This window comes from Lucilia cuprina, chromosome 5 (genome assembly GCF_022045245.1).
Source record: "Lucilia cuprina isolate Lc7/37 chromosome 5, ASM2204524v1, whole genome shotgun sequence".
Classification (NCBI taxonomy): Eukaryota; Metazoa; Arthropoda; class Insecta; order Diptera; family Calliphoridae; genus Lucilia; species Lucilia cuprina.
Window position 1 is genome coordinate 13,881,278 of NC_060953.1, and position 21,739 is coordinate 13,903,016.

Sequence of the window (21,739 nt, forward strand, 5' to 3'; positions counted from 1 at the left end):
TTCTAGTTCAGTTCTAGTTCAGTTCTAGTTCAGTTCTAGTTCAGTTCTAGTTCAGTTCTAGTTCAGTTGTAGTTCAGTTGTAGTTCAGTTCTAGTTCAGTTCTAGTTCCGTTCTAGTTCAGTTCTAGTTCAGTTCTAAACCCTTTTCAAAACGTGTCGCCTCAAATTTTTAGAACTTTCGTGCCATATTTTTCTTAAAAAAAAACACAACGAATTGCAGGCAATTTTATAAAAACGAATAATATAGAACATAAATATTTGTTAAAGGATGTCATCGGAAACATATAAATAAAGGTTGTAACGTATTTTTGTCAACATATTTATTGAACATAATTTATATTGATTATTGAAACGTAATTTTATGAAGAAGGAGGAAAATAACAAAACACATTAATAATAACGTTTAAATAACAATATTTATACCGTTTCAATTTAAGTTATTCTCTTCTGTTGTTTTGTTTTCGACAACCCCGAGTATTTTTCCATAACTCCATTAACAATAGAAATATATTTTAACCTTTTTTTTCTTTCATCCATTTAGCATGAAATATTATCATTAATGACACCTTTAAATAGATATAGCAAATACTTATTTACTTATAATGTAATCAAACCGTTAAAAAAAGAAATCTACATTAAAATCAGAGATGTATAAATTGAACGCTGTGGGGGCGGAGCGATTTAATGGAACTGCAATTTGAGTAGATATTTTGTTCAGTTATAAATCATACATTAATGGAAATAAACTTTTCTTTGTATTGATTATTAAATTGAACAAAAATTGATAAATAGAATATGCTCTCTACAGTCTATGGCCTTAACTATAGAACAGTTTATAGTCATGACTGTAGAATAGTCTATAGTTTTGACTGTAGAACGGTCTATATTCTTGACTTAATTTCAATCTATAGTCTGGACTATAGATCAATCTATAGTCAGGACTATAGATCATTCTATAGTCTGGACTATAGATCAATCTTTAGTCTGGACTATAGTTAAATTTAAAGTCTGGACTTTAGATCAATCTATAGTCTGGACTATAGATCAATCTATAGTCTGGACTATAGATCAATCTATAGCCTGGACTATAAATCAATCTATAGTCTGGACTATAGATCAATCTATAGCCTGGACTATAGATAAATCTATAGTCTGGACTATAGATAAATCTATAGTCTGGACTATAGATCAATCCATAGTCTGGACTATAGATCAATCTATAGTCTGGACTATAGATCAATCTATAGTCTGGACTATAGATAAATCTATAGTCTGGACTATAGATCAATCCATAGTCTGGACTATAGATCAATCTATAGTCTGGACTATAGATCAATCTATAGTCTGGACTATAGATAAATCTATAGTCTGGACTATAGATCAATCCATAGTCTGGACTATAGATCAATCTATAGTCTGGACTATAGATCAATCTATAGTCTGGACTATAGATCAATCTATAGTCTGGACTATAGATCAATCTATAGTCTGGACTATAGATCAATCTATAGTCTGGACTATAGATCAATCTATAGTCTGGACTATAGATCAATCTATAGTCTGGACTATAGATCAATCTATAGTCTGGACTATAGATCAATCTATAGTCTGGACTATAGATCAATCTATAGTCTGGACTATAGATCAATCTATAGTCTGGACTATAGATCAATCTATAGTCTGGACTATAGATCAATCTATAGTCTGGACTATAGATCAATCTATAGTCTGGACTATAGATCAATCTATAGTCTGGACTATAGATCAATCTATAGTCTGGACTATAGATCAATCTATAGTCTGGACTATAGATCAATCTATAGTCTGGACTATAGATCAATCTATAGTCTGGACTATAGATCAATCTATAGTCTGGACTATAGATCAATCTATAGTCTGGACTATAGATCAATCTATAGTCTGGACTATAGATCAATCTATAGTCTGGACTATAGATCAATCTATAGTCTGGACTATAGATCAATCTATAGTCTGGACTATAGATCAATCTATAGTCTGGACTATAGATCAATCTATAGTCTGGACTATAGATCAATCTATAGTCTGGACTATAGATCAATCTATAGTCTGGACTATAGATCAATCTATAGTCTGGACTAAAGATTAATCTATAGTCTGGACTATAGATCAATCTATAGTCTGGACTATAGATCAATCTACAGTCTGGACTTTAGATCAATCTATAGTCTGGACTATAGATCAATCTATAGTCTGGACTATAGATCAATCTATAGTCTGGACTATAGATCAATCTATAGTCTGGACTATAGATCAATCTATAATCTGGACTATAGATCAATCTATAGTCTGGACTATAGATCAATCTATAGTCTGGACTATAGATCAATCTGTAGTCTGGACTATAGATCAATCTATAGTCTGGATTATAGATCAATCTATAGTCTGGACTGTAGATCAATCTATAGTCTGTACTGTAGATCAATCTATAGTCTCTACTGTAGATCAATCTATAGTCTGTACTATAGATCAATCTATAGTCTGGACTATAGATCGATCTATAGTCTGGACTATAGATCGATCTATAGTCTTGACTATAGATCGATCTATAGTCTTGACTATAGATCAATCTATAGTCTGGACTATAGGTCAATCTGTAGTCTGGTCTATATATTTATCTATAGTCATGTTATCAGATCTATATATTGTCTGGATTAAAGATCAATCTATAGTCGAGTTTCTTAATTGTAGGCATATTTATGGTCTAATATTCATCCTAAAATATACATTAAAACTTATACTGTAACAAAATATATATGTTTACAACATACACGCACACACGAGACACCCGTGCTCTACTCCCCCTCTTTTAGAAAAATTCTAAAGCGTATAGACAATAACAGTGTAAATAAATTGGTGTAACATTATAAACGTAATTACAAATAGGCTTTGATGTTACATTTACTTGTTGTATTGCTACTGTTGTTATTGTTATATTTTCTTCCTTCTTAAATTTTTTTGTTTTTTTTTTTCATATTGTCCTAGTAACTACAACAACAACAATACATTACAGAAAAAAAGAGAAAAGAAACATATAAAAGGAACGAAAAAAAGAAGCGTTACAAAAAAAAACACAGTCTACTACAAGTCATTACCCGGTAAGAGGTAGACTAAATACCTACACTTACTCACATACATACCTACCATACTCACGTCCTTAGTATTGCGTGTTTATGTTGGTTTTTGTATGTCTACACATGAGTTTATGTAGCTGTAGTTGATTGCCTTCGTTTTTTTGTTTTAGATTTTTTTAGCGGAAAAAATTTAAGTCTAACAGTGGGCCGAGTAATGAAAAATATTTATAGAGGTGTATCTTCTGAGTACATGGTAGCATTGATGTTGATTTGGGTACATTTATGCTAGAGTTGATGTCATAATAAGATTTGACTAAACTATATATATATCAGTTAAGTAATGTCAGGAGACAATATTACGATAGATACTCTTAAAAGGATTGCAACCAAATATTCTATGTGGATGTAGTCATCCTACAGATTTCCTCGTTCCTTATAATGTTTGAGTAGGTTTGGTAGAAGACTTATTGGGATAAGGGTGTTAAAACCATTTGAATTTAATGTGAGACTATATTCTAGACTTATTCTAGATGCGTTTAAAATGAAATCAATTCCATCCGTTTAATTTTTCAATTAAAGCTAAAACATTAGCTAATTATTTTATTGTCTTTTCTTTACACTTTCGCCCACTGTCACTTTACGTCATTTCTATGTATGGGTGCATAAACAAATAAATAGCGAAACAAATATAATTTTCTATATGCCTAGCAAACGTATTCTATTGCGAAAGTAACGAAAAATTATCTTCCATATGATAAGGCAATAAAAGATATTTCATCGGAAAGAACTATCTTTTGTAAAGCCTACCTATTTTGAGACGCGTATATGAGACTTTTAAAAGAAATGAAACTTTCTTCAAACAACTATATAGAAATAACTTTCTGCGATTGCGTAGATCAATCTAAAGTCTAGATTATTGATCAATCTATAGTCTGGACTATAGTTCAATCTTTAGTCTGCACTATAGATCAATCTATAGTCTGGACTGTAGATCAATCTATAGTCTGGACTATAGATCAATCTATAGTCTGGACTATAGATCAATCTATAGTCTGGACTATAGATCAATCTATAGTCTGGACTATAGATCAATCTATAGTCTGGACTAAAGACTAGATAAGCTGAGTTAGCTTAGAACTCTCTCCGAGTACCCCCTTCTCATTCTCTCCTATGTTTTTCCATGCTGTCCTTTTTATTTGTATACCCTACATTACGATAGTAGAGAGGATATTATGCGTTTGTGATGATGTTTCTAACATCCAAAAATATTGGTCCTACACCTACCTAAAAGTGTATCAATCGGCTCAGAATCACTTTAGGTGTCAACTTTTTCGACTTTTTTCGACTTTTCGGTTTTTTTTTACTTTTTGACTATTTTAGAGTTTTTGACTTTTTTCCACTTTTTTAAAATTTTTGACTATTTTTGACTTCTTTCTACTTTTTTCCGACTATTTTTTGACTTTTTTCGAGTTTTTCCGACTATTTTAGAGTTTTTGAATTTTTCCACTTTTTTAAAATTTTTGACTATTTTTTACTTATTTCTAGAATTTTCGATTTTTCGACTTTTTGACTTTTTCTGACTTTTTCCGACTTTTTGACTTTTTTAGACTTCTCGACTTTTTTCGACTTATCGACCTTTTCCGACTTTCAGACTTTTCGACTTTTATTAATAAAGTCGACTTTTCGACTTTTTTCACAGACGATAGTCGAGTTATCGACTTTTTTGGAACAAAATAATCGACTTCGACTTTTTTCGACAAAAAGTCGATTGTTCGATTATTCGAAGGTCGATTTATAGAACCCTAGTTCTAGTATGTCAACAAAAACAGGAAAACTTTGTTTTATTATATAGTTCGTTAGTTAATAAGTTAGTTAGTTATTTGGTAAGTGAGTTAGTTGGTTACTTAGTTAGTTGGTTAGTTAGTTAGTTAGTTAGTTTGTTTGTTTGTCGCTTCTGATAATTAAATCCAAGACATCGATCTGCAAAAACACAATGAAATAATGGATGGGGCGGTATCGCCGTTTTTGGTCAGTGCGGAAAAGTTAAAAAAATATGTACATAAGGATGACTTAAGAAAAATTGAAAGGAATAAAACTAAAGCCAACATATCTAAGTATCCGAACCAAGAAAAAAATTAAGAATATGTATTGTGGTTTTAATTTAAGGCCGCCTCAAAAAAAAGTGGCGTATGGCCCCCTTCTACCCTACATATAATGGGTCTTATCGCTCGTAAGATACTTTTAGTTGATTTTCACGATAATAAATGTTTGCAGGGTTGCAGACGATGTTGGCTAGATGTGTATTGTTTTGTTTTTTTTTTTTCAAAATTTCATATACAATATGTAAATGCCCTCGATTTTTTTCTACTTATTTTACAGACGGTGAAAGTCGGTCCAATTTAGAAAAAAAAAGTACGAACAAAACACACAACAACATGAATTTTGAAGGGATATTCTGTTGCTGTTTGGACGAGGGGTGAAGGTTTTCTAGCTGTTGGCTGGACGGTTTGAAGGTTTTTAGTTTTGTTGTGCTTGTTGTTTTTGTTATGTTGATAATATAGTGGTGCTCTATCGGACACTTATTTGTTATACTATTACAAATATCAGTGTGCTAAAATTTTTACCGGTAGTGTAGCTATTTTCCAAATGAGTAATTTATGCGCTAAAGTTTAATGTTAATTTTGTTGCTGTTATTGTAACGGTTTTGGCCATTTTTACTAGAAAATTTTGGGGGGAATTTGAAAAAAAAAGAAGCAGCAACAATACAACAAAAACAACAACAGCTTAAATAAAACGTGTTGAAATTGTGGGTGTTTTTAGGAAGGAAATTTATATTACTTCTTTTTTTCGTTTTTAAAAAACAGAAATGTTTTTGTTTTTTTTTTGTTGTTGTTACTTTCTATGGGCTGTTGTTGTTTTTTTGTTACGTGTTTTCTTTATTTTAGTTTAAAACGTTTTATTTGTTAATTTCAATTTGTTGTTTTGCTTCTTTTGTTCTTTCCAAAGATAATATCCTTAAGCCTTTTACACTAAAACTCTTTTTATTTTTGCTATTTGATCTTTTTGTTTTTTGTTATGTTTTTTTTCTAAAGTTTTTGTTGTTGAATATTTAACTTTTGGCTAAATAAAATGGTTATTGCAGACTTAAGGTAGAGGAGAGGGGGAAGTTGTCTTGGTCGTCCATATTATATACACACAAAATTTCAACACATTTTGTATGTGTGTAGGTGAAACTATTGTATTGTTGTGTTTATGTTGGCTGAATTGAATTAATATTGTTGCAAATTGTTTTTGAAAGGTATTAATTTTTGTTTTCTTTGTTTTTTCAACATTTTCTCCCTCTAAGTATTTTTTTTTCATTTTAACTGGTATTTTTACACGCAGGGGTTGTAAAATGAAAGCAATTTTTTTCTTTTTGCTATAATTTGTTTAGTTTTGGCTATAATGTGTTACGGTTGTAGTATTTACAATTTATTCCTGTTAACTGTACAATTAGAAACAATTAAGTTTTAAAATGATAATTGTAAAAGAACTCATGAAAGGGGTGGGCGAAATGAAACTATTTAAAGGGTTCACAATAGAATATTTTATTAGCTTTAGTTTTGGTTGTGGTTCTGAAGCCATCTACATTTATATTATTGGATGTTTGACTTAAAAATGCTGGTCCACATGTGCCTTAAAGTGAAGCGAACGAAAAGGTTTTGCATCAATCGAACTATAAAGAGAGTTTTGTATCGATCGAAGCAAATAGGCAAGATTTGATCCTATTGGCGGTTGCGATGATGGATTATTCCACGGTATACGTTTGATGTGATGATCGGGCTAGATGTTTCTGCAGCTTTCGGTGTCGATTCGGCCGGTTCACATTTTTCATCGCTAATAATGTTTTTTGCAAAATCGATTTTCAGAGTCTTTCGTCTTAGGTACAGATCCTATGTGATGGTCTGATTTGATTTCATCAGCTTTGATACCGATTTGGCCGGTTCGCTGGGTTTCACATGCGATCTCTACAACTTCAGGTTAATAGAGTGCAAGATTTGAACCTATTGGCGGATACAGTCAATCTTATTGTCTAGTGATGTGATGTTTCGCGAAACACGTTGCACACGGTTCACATTTCATGTGATGGTCAGTCCAGATTGGATTTCAGCAACTTTGATACCGAATTGGCTGATTCGCTTAGTTTCACATGCGATCTCTACTACATCAGCTTAATAGAGTGCAAGATTTGAACCTATTGGCGGATACAGTCAATCTTATGATCTAGTGATGTGATGTCTCGCGAAACACGTTGCACACGGTACACATTTCATGTGATGGTCAGTCAAGATGATTCTGCAGTTGACGGGAAACTGAAGAGACAAAATGATAATTAGAAAGGATTCATTTGAAAGGCAGTATTTTTATATGAAACTTGGAATTAGTACCAAAACAATGGGTTCATTGGTTGTAATATATAACACCTTATGGTTACGATTAACATCATAGCTTTTACAATTTTAAGTCGATAACCAGAAGGTTTAAAAGAAAATCAAAAAAATGTCAATGGTTTCCAGATTATATTTCGAGCCATGGTATGGATGCTTTCCGCAACAAGATGAAAAAGGTGACTTCTTCAGATACCATCATGGAACATACAATAGAGGTATGACACTTACAAAAGGAAATTTTCGAAAATCATGATTCCTAATAAAACCAAATGTTGACATCATGGAATCTGTTGTGCACAGATTTGGAAGAAATAAAGGCAGCATCATGTTTACCGAAAGTATTTTCCAAAAAATTGTATTCTAAATCAAACGGATGATAACATTACGGAAAGCAGTACCGAAACACTGGGAGAACACATGTTGAAGGAACTATTCAAAGCCAAGAATTAATCAAACCGAATGATAAGTTCAAGGAAAAGATAAACTTGGAATCAATTCTGCTGAAATTTGGAAAATACTACTGAAGCATTACATTTAGAAAAGTACATTCCAATGGTTAGGATTATTAAAAAAAATAAGTAGTAACAATACAGAGTAGTAAAAGTGAAATCAGTCCTGCACAGATTTTGAAAATAGTATTTATCAGGTTTATTAGATTAGTAAAAGGCATTTTTGGTAAAACTAGAAAGACCAATCAGTCACTTCTGTTGAAAATACTGATTTCTCTATCATTAGTCCAACTAACTTCTGCACTACATGCATGTCTTAAAAACACATTCGGTGAGAAGTGACCTGCATGAAGTTGTTGATACTTCAGGATATAGAAGGTTTTAAAACTGGATAAAAGTATGCTTGGGTACTTGTTGATGAAAGCTTGTTAAAGGCACACTGACAGGGAGGAATGTCGAATGGTCTTATTTCATTGTAATCTTTGTCGACCACTGGGCGAGCTTCTATGACGACTCACCACCACCCCATTGTATATCTTACACTAATGGCGATTTCATCACATTGAATTTCCGGTTCAGTATACATGCACTTTACTCAAGACTCGAGTTATCTAGTCTTTTGCCAAAAAAGCCCCGTTGGGGAATATCAGGTGTCATGAACATGCTCTATCTAACCTGACAAAGGAAAAGCCAATTACTAGAAGCTAGAAGTGACCCAACATCATGTCAAAACATACTATTGATGCTATGAGGAGTGTCATATCTCTACAAACATTCACATTTAGTAAAAACTCACTCCAGTGCATTCTTGGTTGTTTTAAAGTTGCCCTATTACACTACTGAGATGGCTTCTGTGTTTTAGCAACAGCAACGTAAAAACGAATAACATAATTATTTCACTGGCCACAAGGACTCCAAAAAATATAGATTAACAACTTCTACAATGACTCAACATCTCCGCCATTCTAACCGTCTTTCTTTCTGTTGCCAACTCTACAAATATAGCACAGAATCCCTCTCATCCATAAGATACAAGTTTCCAATGGTACACCGCACACCAACTCATACCCAATCTTAGCATTTTTAAGTCAAATCCAACATTTTATTAATCCACAGCCTTGCTGTATGATTTATACTAGTTCAGGACAAAGTTTTGTGGGTAACTGGCCACCCATAGTACCATATTTTGTGCTGCTCCTATACGAACCCATGTCAATTTTGATCATCACCAGTTTATAGTCCTGGCAGACAAGCATCTCTTTTCCCCGGGCTTGCAATCACACCAAGATGGGGTCTTTCATCAACGCAACATGCCCCCGGGGGGGGGGGGGGGGGGTAACGCTGCCAGGGATGTTATATCTTCTCTGTTATGGAACTTAACAACAATATTCTTTTGTCCTTCTTAAGCTTAGTAATATTGCCTTCAATATAGTTACAGCTGCTCATTAAGTAGTGTCCTTTAATAAGGAAATTTCAGCCAACTAAAAGCTAGCTAATAGGAGCAGTTATTCGCAAACTGTTAGCTATAAAATACAGAATTTCAATCCTTACTTATTTGCTAAATAAGCTTTTGGATTCAGATAGTTAGATAGAGCTCTGAAATATAATCACATTGTTCATGGTTCCTTCGGAAAGAGCCTTTCCTACAAATAGGTAAAACTAATCTAAGGCAATAAATGGAGCTGTGATCTTCCAAATTCGACTAACAAAAGAAGACTAATGTGCAAAAATTGGTCTTTGAGGCGATACAATTGACGTCTGCACATTGTGCGATCTGGACAATTCGAAAACTGCTCTGGAATTTCTTTATTCGTCTTGTGATCTCTTTATGACTTAAAAATTTTTTAGTTCAAGATTTATGATATCGATATAGATTCAAGAAACAACTAAGATCCTTATGTCAAGATGTTGACCATTAATATTTATAAACAAGTATAAAAGTATAGTCGTCATGGGCGACCATATGACACCCTATGACTAGTCCCTATGTTAAAAATGTGGATTTTTTTTAACTTTATTTCAGAATACAGAAAAAAATTGATTTTCTATAAGAGGGCTCATAAGGGAGAAGGGGTAAATATGGGCCTACCCACTTCAGTGGTGTAGGGTATAAAAAGTATTCAAAATGATTTGATCTATTTGCATTAATATATCTACATTTTCCTGGAAACTTAAGCCACTTGCTAAATATATGAAATGATCTGGTACTGTTCTTCACAATAAGGGAAAGTAACTCTTAGCCTATGTTGCACACGATCTATGAAAGGAGTAATCGTTCTGAAACTCTGAATTATTGTTCAGCAACTTTTGGCTCAACATTACAACAATTGGCTCAGAATCACTTTCTGAGTCAATTTAGCTATCTTCGTCTGTCTATCCGTATATAGGTCTATCTGTCCGTCTGTCTGTCTGTCCAACTGTCTATCTGTCTGTCCAACTGTCTGTATGTATTGGCTATAGGTCTATCTGTCCGTCTGTCTGTCTGTCTGTCTGTCCAACTGTCTGTCCAACTGTCTGTCTGTCCAGCTGTCTTTCTGTCTGTCCAATTGTCTGTATGTATTGGCTCAGAATCACATTCTGAGTCAATTTAGCTATGTTCGTCTATCTGTCTGCCTTTCTATCTATCTGTCTGTCCAACTGTCTGTCCGTCTGTCCCCCATACTCCCTTATGAGTCCTTTTGTAAAAAATCTCTTTTTTTGTCAACAATAAATAAAAATATTCCATAATAAAGTTAAAAAACGAAATAAAAGCTTAATCTTTAAACATACTAACTGGTGTAGGGTATCATATGATCGGCCATGCCCAACTAAACATTCATACTTGCTGTTATTTTTTCTTTCATTCTAATCTCTTTCAAACAAAAAAGCTTAAAACGCGCGAGGCATTAAACACTTTAGTTTTAGTTTTAAATCAACAATTTTCTTTTTTTTCTCATTTTCCAACCAACAATGTAGAACAGCAAAGCAGCAATAAAGACGTATAGAACAACAAAACGATTTTCTTTTAAGCTTTTGCTTTAAGTCTATTTTATAATATTTCATTCGTTGAGCAGTATTTTGTTCATCTTGTTGAGATTTATAAGTAACTTTGGTTTGGTGTATGAATCTTTTAAATAAAAAATTTAACGTACATTTTGTAGTTAAAATTGTATTTTGTTTTTTTTTCTTTTGCTTACTTTGACCAGAAAGCAAAATTAAGCTTACGTTAAGCCGATTAGTTTATTTATTTTTTTCTAAATGATTCTTTTATTTTTTTATTATTTTTTCTTATTTAATTTTTGTTTTTCTTTTATTTTTTTTTTGCCATCAAGTGTTTTTAAATATATATTTTTTAAAATTTTTATTTTATTTTTGCTTCATTTTGCTGTTGTCCATTTTAACTAAAGTATGATTTGAAAAACATGAGAAAAAAAATTAGAAACAAAGTAAAGTGCTCTATAGTGTATGAAGTACTGGTGCTTTTTAAAATTTATTATTTTTAGTAGTTAGTTTATTGTGTTGTTGTAATTTTTCATTTTATTGTTGTTATCGTTGTGTTGTTGTTGTTGTCGAAAGCCAATATTAAATTGCCATCCAACATGGAGTATAAAATAAAATGAACAAACCCATATACTCACAACAACAACGATGCAATAGATTGCAACTTTGTATAAAGTTTTATTGCGCGCCATTTAAATAGATGCACTAAAGTTAATTTTTATAATCCACTATAAAAAAAGATAACTTTGAACCAGCAAGTCACTTAAAAGTCTCTAACATGCGATAGAACTTTACCACGTTTTCTCTATTACAATATACTGTTTCACTATATCCAAAGGAATTGCATTTTTCTCTATGTTTTACTACAGGAACCTCAGATTGTATTTGTTTCAGAGATTGAGGAAGAATTTGATTTTCATGACTTTTCATCACTCTTTGTCAATTTTAATTCACGAATAACACGAGACACCCTAAGATATGTCCACTATCATGCTCTGACGCACTTTTACTTGGTGTTGACAAAAAATGAGGCCCGATTACTACTATTTTCAATAGAGTTTGTATGCACAGAAAAAACTGAAATTCAGTTTTAATTATCAAAATAATTGTATTAAGCAAGTTTTGCACCTATAACCAAAATGATGATATCAATTACTAAATTTGTAAAAAAATAAAAATATATATATTTTTTCCAAATAACGAATTAATCAGAACAATTAATGTCAATAATTGAAACAAGATTTAACATTGATTAATTCATTAATTGTATAAGTTAAATATATAATAAATATAAAATTGATATTTTATTAAAACAATCAAATTATTAATCGATTACAAAAAACGTTAAAGGAATACTAGACCTTTAACAATGCGTTCAGCATTTACAAAAATTATCACTTTATTGTCACAATTTAACATATAAAGTTTTTCATAAATTGTCAAGAAAGTTGAATATTATATGCCTACAATTTTATTGGCTATTTAAGAATTATAAATATTGCTAGCACAAAAATTCAAAATAAAATATTAAAAATTAATCTAAAATAGAAAAGAAGGCCAGAAAATTTTTTTCAATCAATTAAAAAATTAATTGAATTAATTAAAAATTTAATCAAAATTTTACACATAAGTTTAAAACAGTTTCAAATAAACGAGATAATTAAGACAAATAAAAATTTGTTTAAATAAAAAATAAAGAAAATTAAAACATGTTAATTGAAAATAAACTACTGATAATTTTTTCTGTGTGTATGTGCCAAACTTCATCAATTTATCATGTAAATTGTGAATTGTAGCGTGAGCGTAAGGTTTACATGGACACACAGACAGACATACGGACGGACGGATGGACAGACAGACGGACGTACGGACGGACAGATGGACAGGCAGACGGACGGACGGATGGACAGGCAGACGGACGGACGGACTTAGCTAAATCGAAACAGATCGTAATTATGACCCGATTGGTATACTTTAAGGTTATGTGTAGGACCTATATTTTTGGGCACTGCAAATATCAGCACAAACACTACAGTGGTGTAGGGAATATGTTTTTTTATATGTTTTTGTGTCTATATTCTCAATTAAGTATTTACAATTTTGTTTATTTAGCTAAACTTAACTAATTAAAAACTTAAATTTAATATTAATTTCAGATCAGATATTGAAGACAATTAAAGGAGCTTTTCAAGAGGTATGATTTAACAAATATTTTCAAAAAGCCATAAAGTTCTAAAACACCCTTGAATCTTCTGGTAAGACGATAATCGTTAATGATTTACTTTAAACTCTCTATCCTGAATCTCCATAACTTTGTATACCCACAAAAGTGGTCCAATATATCCTTTATATTGTTCCAACATCCCGTTGCACTTTTGTAACTAAGTTGACTTTAAGAGGATCACAAGTACTTGCATCTTAAATAAAACACAATAGTGCCTCGACAAGGGGTTAGAAATCACCAATCAGAGAGTCTACTTTATGCCCCACTACGCTAAAATGTATTTCTCAACTTCTTGAAACACATCTTCAACGTCGCTTCAGTGGCAATATAGGTTTTATCAGTAGTCCTCAGATTCTTCAGTAGGTTAAAAGGTTAGGTTAAAAGGCCCCACCAATCTTTTAGCGGAAACAAATGTTTAAAAATAAATGAATTCCTCCTTCCTTAGTTAGTAAGTTAGTTAGATAGTTAGTTAGTTAGTTAGTTATTTAGTTATTTAGTTATTTAGTTATTTAGTTATTTAGTTATTTAGTTATTTAGTTATTTAGTTATTTAGTTATTTAGTTATTTAGTTATTTAGTTAGTTAGTTAGTTAGTTAATTAGTTAGTTAGTTAGTTAGTTAGTTAGTTAGTTAGTTAGTTAGTTAGTTATTTAGTTAGTTAGTTAGTTAGTTAGTTAGTTAGTTAGTTAATTAGTTAGTTAGTTAGTTATTAGTTAGTTAGTTAGTTAGTTAGTTAGTATTTAGTTAGTTAGTTAATTAATTAGTTAGTTAGTTAGTTAGTTAATTAGTTACTCAGATCCCATGATATGAAAAGTTTCCCTTATTAATATCACCACCAATGTCTACAATTCCAATTGCTTCACTACTTCCATTCATAGATCTTTTAGATGTATTTTGTTGCAGTTTTAATAGTTGTTGTTTTTGTTGTTGTTCTTGTTGTATTTTCCAACTTGCCATACATTTCCGTTGAATAGTATAAAGAATAAAAACGCATTTGTTGGCAGGTTTCTATTTTATTGTTTTGTAGTTAATTTTAATTGAAATTTGGCTTTCGGTGATATAATAGTTGGTGAATATAAATGGCTAAAAAGAGCAAATATATCACTAGACTTTTACCGAAAATGAACATAGACACTATCCAATTTTTGTTGCTTTTTGGGAGGAATTTTATAAACCAAAAGTCTAGTCTATAGATTTTATGCCATGATTATTGTTGGCCAAAAATATATAAATACCTTTACGGAAGTGTTTTATTTATAGAGGTATAGTATTTATTAGTTAAATTATTAAGAAATTGGCCAAAGGGAATTAAGATTTTTAAACTTTTAGAGGTTAAAAGGCTCTATAGTTAAATAGTATAAATAGTTTAAATAAAGCTGCTTTATATACTAAATATATTATTTTTAGCTCTTTTCAGCCAGCTGAATAATAATGTTTGAGAAAAATGAAAAAAAAAAACATATTAAAGCTACTGAACGTAGGAGTGATTATTTATTTCTCATACGCATCATTAAACTGAGAAAGTGTTTTATATTTATTTGCAAATTTATCAATGCGCAAAATATTAATATTCTCTGAACATTTTATTTACAAAAATAAGTATTTGTGTGTTAATTAAGTAAATAACATTACAATTACGTATGTGTATTCTTGCAGCATAATAATTTCACATTAAAAATATGTATGAGTGTATAACAGATTATATGAGTAGGTTTACCTGCTACTGTTGTTGCTCCCGGTCAAATCAGGAAATGTTTAAAAATAAATGCAAAGTATAAAACAGATGAACAAGCCAATAATGAAAACAACACAGAGAAATGTAATTAATGCAGAAACTGGAAGAGTAGAGTAGAATATTAAAAAAATGTGTATATTCATACCAGCTATATCGGGTTGCATCTATTCTGCACCTGTTCATATTATATATACATTAGCTCACATGTAGTTCTGTTCTAGTTCTGTTCTAGTTCTGTTCTAGTTCTGTTCTAGTTCTGTTCTAGTTCTGTTCTAGTTCTGTTCTAGTTCTGTTCTAGTTCTGTTCTAGTTCTTTGTAAACGGAAGTGATGCTGCATATCGAAAGCTAGTCAACAGGGCAGCAATGGTCAGAGATTAGACAAAGTGCTTCTACGTGAACTGGCAGAAACTGAGTCATCACAGAAGCTCACCCTGTGGGTAAAAAAGATCTACGTGAGTCATGCAGTCTTTCTCGTTGATTCTGTTTCCTGGAATCGTAGTTTCCTGTAAATCTTAGTGTTTAGAAGAGCAATAAATTTGGCAATAGTAATAAGTCATTATTAAACCTCTTCTATGTGATAGCGAAGCCATTCAGTTCTAGTTCAGTTCTAGTTCAGTTCTAGTTCAGTTCTAGTTCAGTTCTAGTTCAGTTCTAGTTCAGTTCTAATTCAGTTCTAGTTCAGCTCTAGTTCAGTTCTCGTTCTAGGCTATCCTTCTCAAACTCGCTGACTTCTTATTCTAGTTGTATCAACTTCCTATAATAATCCCGTTTTTTTTATTTCTTACTTTTACTACTTTTTAACTTACAAATTTTATTTATTTGATAAATTAAGAAAGTTATTTTTTATCAAAGCAAAGAGAATATGATTAATGCAAAAAAATGGAAGGAACAGAATAAACGAAAACTCAAAGTTTTGATGTTGTTTGTTGTGTACACAAAATTCAAACATAAAAACAAACATATAAAAATATTTGATACACAGATTCACAATTATATAAAGAAATTAATAAGTATTAGGATGGCAAGTGTAGTAGCTTCCAGTAGATTCATATATTTGACAATATTAATTACAGAAACACCAAAGAGGTTTCTGTAATTAATAAAAATCGATCTGGAACTAGATCTGAACTACAATTGAACTAGAATTGAACTAGAATTGAACTAGAACTGAACTAGAACTGAACTAGAACTGAACTAGAACTGAACTAGAACTGAACTAGAACTGAACTAGAACTGAACTAGAACTGAACTAGAACTGAACTAGAACTGAACTAGAACTGAACTAGAACTGAACTAGAACTGAACTAGAACTGAACTAGAACTGAACTAGAACTGAACTAGAACTGAACTAGAACTGAACTAGAACTGAACTAGAACTTAACTAGAACTGAACTAGAACTGAACTAGAACTGAACTAGAACTGAACTAGAACTGAACTAGATCTGAACTAGAACTGAACTAGAACTGAACTAGAACTGAACTAGAACTGTACTAGAACTGAACTAGAACTGAAATTGAACTGAACTAGAACTGAATTTGAACTGATTTTTTGTTTTACAAATAGACAAATTTAATTTATATTTAAAGTGTTTTTTGTTTCTTGCAAAACAAAAGAAAAAACTATGTCACCCTAATAACCAATATATGAAGTTTAACATGATTCCGAATAAAAGAAAACAAACCTACACAATACAACCATGTGAACAAACAACATGTGGGTTTCACTTCATACGATGATTTTCTAATAGAAAACTACCACCCACAGAGATTTCTTTTCGTTTTATGCTTTGGCAGAATCTTAATTTTTTTTTTTTTTGCTTTCATCTACTTTAATAATAAATTTAATCTTGATTTTTTTCTTCATAAGTTTTTTCTTTTTTTGTTTATTATAAATTTGTTTTACTGAAAATCTACAAAAAGAAAAAACCGTAAACTTCAAGAAAGTATGAGTGGAGAGTAAAAAGTTGAAAAAAAGAAATACTTATAATAACTTTAATCAATATTTATTGGTCAATTGTGAAAAAATATAAAAATTGTTTCCAAAAATATAAAAAGAAAAAAAGTGGAATAAAAGCTTGTTCTACTTACAGTGTTTGCTCTTTTCAGCTGCCACTTGATGCGGTGTTTGTGCCAAAATGTTAAAAAGCATTAGAAACATTAAAATCCATTTTATAGAAGTTTTAGTAGTTGCTGTTGTTGTTTTTGCTGCTGTTGTAAAGTTACAATAAAACTTATTCAAGTTGTTGGCAACATTTGCTACAGCTACTGTTGCTACAGTTATTGGTTGTGATAATGTTGTTGTAGTTGCTGTAGTCTCAGCATCAGAACGTCGAGTATGTCGAGTACTGGAACAAATTGTTGTTGAGGAGTTGGTGCTGGTGGTGTTGTTGTTGTTGTTGCTGTTATTAGTAGTAGGAGTAACAAATTTTGTTGTTGCAGCTAAAATTGAGGATTGAGCAGCAACAGCAGCAGCAGTAGTAGTAGCACAATTATTTAAATCTGCTGCTCTGCTAAAAGTAGATTTTTGGTTTTGTGTAGCAATAGTTGTTTTAGCTGTTGTTGTTGCTGTTGTATTTGCTATTGCTGTAATTTTGTTTAAATATAATTTCATGTTTTTTAAATGGCAGTTGTTGTAGTTTTTGTTCGTGTTGAATTTTATAGTTTGTGTTTGTTGTCGCTCATTGCTTTTCATTCTTATTTCATAAACATTCTCATCATCATTAACATGGCTGCCAACATAAACATAATCATTATCATACTCGCCAATCACTACTCTTTTCTCTCTACATTTATAGTTTTCATTTCCACTTCCATTTTTATTATTATCATTTTCTTTTTGCAGTTTTTTTACTACCACCACCACTTCTTGCTCTTGTTTTAGCTGTTCGTTTTTACGTTTTTGCTTCATTTCGTTTTTATTATTTTTATTGTTATTAAATTCAAATGTTTTATCCGGTGGCCCTGGGCCACATGATGTTGGTTGTAACATGTTTTAAGTTTTTCTTCGTCTTCTCTATCTTGTTATTGCCTTGTCCTTGTTTTTATTCTTCTACTGCTGTCTGCTTCAGCTTCAGCTCCTGCTGCAGTTGTAGTATTTTTTTTTCGTTCTCACTTAGTTTTTATGCTTTGATGTTTTGTTGTTTTTATTATCGCTTCCTCTTTTTGTGTTTGTATGTTTTCTATTCATTGTTTAGCAATTAACCATGTTTTTTTTTCTAAGTTTAGTTTTCCTAAAAAGTATAAAATTTCTTTTTAATATTAAATTTTATTTTAGAAAATTTGTTTCTTATATAGAATATTAAATATTTGTTTTTTTTTTGTAGCTGCTGCAAATAGTAGTACAACAAAAAGCAATTAGTACAATTTAGAAAAATTTTATTGATAAAAATTACTCAGGCGTATGAGTGATATTTAATTTTTGGATTTTAGTTTTCTCTAGATTACTCATACGCCTATATATCTTATACAGTTTGCATCATATCACAGTGGTATAGAATCGAAGTTTAAGTGTTTTATAGATTTTCATTCAACTTAATTGTTTCTAGGCTCAATATTATAGACGAAACAAAAAAACATTCCTCTTGCTTATTCTCATCTTATAAGAAGTACAATTTAACATTACTTTGTAAGCGATAACTAAAGTTCTATGTTGAAAGAGAAAAAGCGAAAATTTTGAGAATTTGCAATTGGATATGAGAATCTGGGTCTCTTTCCAACCATGGTGGAAAAGACTATACTTCCAAACACCAAAAGTTCTGGTCTTGAACGGTGTTCATAAGCATTCAGGCAAATTCCAATATCACAATCTTACAGTCTGTCGAGAGTTTTAACGTGAGCACCTGCCGTGTCGGCCTTATCTCACGGTGGTCTTTTTCATCCACAGGGTAGACTTGAGAACGGTCTACCACCGCCCCTTTGTCTTCAATAAAGACTCAGGTGGCAATTTTTGCACATTGGCTATGACCGGTACCATGCGCAAGTGCTTTGCTGGAGTACTCGAGCTATCTAATCTCTTGCCAAAGTAGTCACGTTGTAAGACAACCACACTACTATGGCTCTGTTGATTCGGCAACAGCACCTAGAGACGTAACCGGTGGACCGAAGTACGATCATCAATAAGCCGTAGACATTGTTCTTACTAACAGGGACACACTGTGGTAATTCTGATATGAACAGAGTAAACCCTGAACATATCTGAACAAGAAATGAAAATTCAATGGTATCAAATGTATATGATACCTTTCATCCATCATCATTCAACTCAACACACATTTCATTTATACGACACATTCGTAAGAGAAAAACATACGACACATTCATTAGGTAGACGGGTGGGTGGAGCCCGCCGAACCTCACATTCATCCCGTACCATATACAATTAATACCAACTCATTTCCAACGCTTAGTCCCACAGTCACTCGACTGCGAATTAGGGTTTAAACCACAGCCACTACATGGATCCCGAAGGAACCTCAACCAACTGATCAACCAGAACATAGTCCTGCGGGCAACTGGCCACCCGTAGTACCAGATTATGCGGTGCTCTGGTCTGACCTCCGGCAATCTATGCAAGGACTAAGCCAAACAGTAGACTGTAACCAATTTTTCAATCCCGGTCAGATTGGAGGTATTGGCCATCTCTTTATACCCCGGGATTGCAATAACACCAAGGCGGAGGTCTCGCCAAGGTAACATGCCCCCGGGGGGAATCACAATCTTACAGTCCACAATTATTCACTCCTTTCGGAGTTATGAGGTCTTTGTAGCCAAAAACGAAATGAGCGAGGCACAACTCAACAGAGTCTCCCCCTCCCTCAACCGACCTGTAACCAAATAACAGCTCACAGCAGTCTATCGCACAACACTCTTCTAGAGTAGTTGTTAGTTTTTCGTACATTTCTTCGTAGAAGACAAATGCATAAACCCCACTAGAAACTTACAAGAATGGGAAAGTTTTTGGTTTCACAGAGTCGCCAATCTTACGTTGAGTAAGACCTATTTTACTCTGGGGCTATGTTCTACAAGGATAACTATAGCCTATGCCACACTCATCCCTGATTTTGTACTAAGGATTCTGGAAAATTGAAACATCAAAATCGTACCTTCGACAACCACATTCAGAAAGGAAGTAATAGAGGAGACAATTCTAGAAAAACTCATCCTACCTCAACTTTGCTGTAACAACAGTCAATTTTAAAACACTCTTGACTGAGGAGAATTCTAGAGGCTGTCCTTTTTTAAAACTTCCTGTAACTTAACAACAGCTCACAACAGCCTGTCTCAAAACATTATATAAAGAAGTTGAGAATCTTTCGTAGATTTTAAAGACAGAAGCATGGAACTTCGTAAAGTTTAGTTAGATAGATAGTTAGTTAGTTAGTTAGTTATTTATTTAGTTACTTAGTTAGTTAGTTAGTTAGTTAGTTAGTTAGTTAGTTAGTTAGTTAGTTAGTTAATTAGTTAGTAAGTTAGTTAGTTAGTTAGTTAGTTAGTTAGTTAGTTAGTTAGTTAGTTAGTTATTTAGTTAGTTAGTTAGTTAGTTAGTTAGTTAGTTAGTTAGTTAGTTAGTTAGTTAGTTAGTTAGTTAGTTAGTTAGTTAGTTAGTTAGTTAGTAAGTTATCTGAGTATATCGTTTACAATGTTACTATGTTCCCGTAAAATAAAAATTATGCCAATGATTTCTAAAACCAATCCTTTGGTATCCTTCTGTTTATTCAAATGACTTACAGCCAAATCAATAGATTGTACCAAGGATAATTGAAAATCTATGGTATTTCTTTCCACATTTAAAAGGAAAAGGAAAAAGTTAGAAAAAAAAACACAAACTAAACTAAAACGACATAAACTTGTTGATGTTTACAAAAATCTAATGAAAAATCAATTAAAATCCAAGCAATTTTCTTTGCTGCATCTACATATTTTTCTTTTTTGTTGTTGCTGTTGTTGTACATTTATAACTCACAAATACTACATATAAACCTACAAACATATGAACAGCAATTGAAGTCAATTGAAGTTGGTGTTGCTGAAATATTAAATGAGGAAATACGATAGACAAACTAAAATTTCAATATAATTGATTTTCATTTTCAATTTTAGGTTTTTTTCTCTAATTTACCAAAAATGTTCAAAAATAAACGACATAATGTTCACATCATTTATGGGTGTTTTGGCAAATGTAGTTTTTTTTTTTCTTCTAAAGATTAATGTTTTAAGGTTTAAATGAGCCAGTAAATGGGTGAAATATTTATTTATAGAAAAATTCAACAAAGTCAATATAAATGAAAGATTATTTTTTGGCTAACGGAAACTAAGCATACACACATACTTGCAGACAGTTGTCCATAGATGACTAATGAGACATTTTAAAGGAAATTGAAAATTTGTGGAAGAAATTGTGTCTAAGGATATAAGGAATTTTTAAATTTTGTTGCTATTTATGTTGAGATTGATATTAAATTTGTTTTAAGTTTTTTTTTGTTTTATACAAAATAAACAGTAATTAACAAATTATGATAAAAATTTTAAAATTAAAATAAAAATAGAAGACACCTCGCAAACTTTACAATATAACAGTAACACAAACATCTTGCATAACAAAAAAAAACTTGATTGACTTCTATTTTATACTAATTAAATAAAATGAAAAAATGCAATAGACTTGAAGTAGAAAAGAACCAGAATAGAACTAGAAAAGAACTACTTAGAACAGAACTAGAACAGAACTAGAACAGAACTAGAACAGAACTAGAACAGAACTAGAACAGAACTAGAACAGAACTAGAACAGAACTAAAACAGAACTAGAACAG

At 31.7% G+C, this 21,739-nt stretch overlaps 1 protein-coding gene and 1 long non-coding RNA gene across 2 annotated transcripts in view; one reads left to right on the plus strand and one right to left on the minus strand.

Annotated features, from left to right (window-relative positions):
• The window catches only part of LOC124420130, a 22,214-nt gene extending 9,049 nt beyond the window's left edge, over positions 1–13,165 (plus strand). Inside the window, exon 2 of the long non-coding RNA XR_006941050.1 lies at positions 13,127–13,165. This is a non-coding gene — a long non-coding RNA (uncharacterized LOC124420130). The remainder of the gene's footprint in view (positions 1–13,126) is intronic.
• A 3,782-nt stretch (positions 13,166–16,947) lies between these two features.
• On the minus strand, positions 16,948–18,153 carry LOC111690020 (probable myosin light chain kinase DDB_G0279831). Its single transcript, XM_046951960.1, has one exon. The coding sequence runs from the start codon at positions 17,915–17,917 to the stop codon at positions 17,009–17,011; it is 909 nt and encodes a 302-aa protein (XP_046807916.1). The 5' UTR covers positions 17,918–18,153; the 3' UTR covers positions 16,948–17,008.
• Between the last annotated feature and the right edge of the window lie 3,586 nt (positions 18,154–21,739).

What these genes read in the sequence shown, in the direction of transcription:
- LOC111690020 (XM_046951960.1), bottom strand. Translation starts at nt 17,917, where the DNA reads ATGTTACAACCAACATCATGTGGCCCAGGGCCACCGGATAAAACATTT.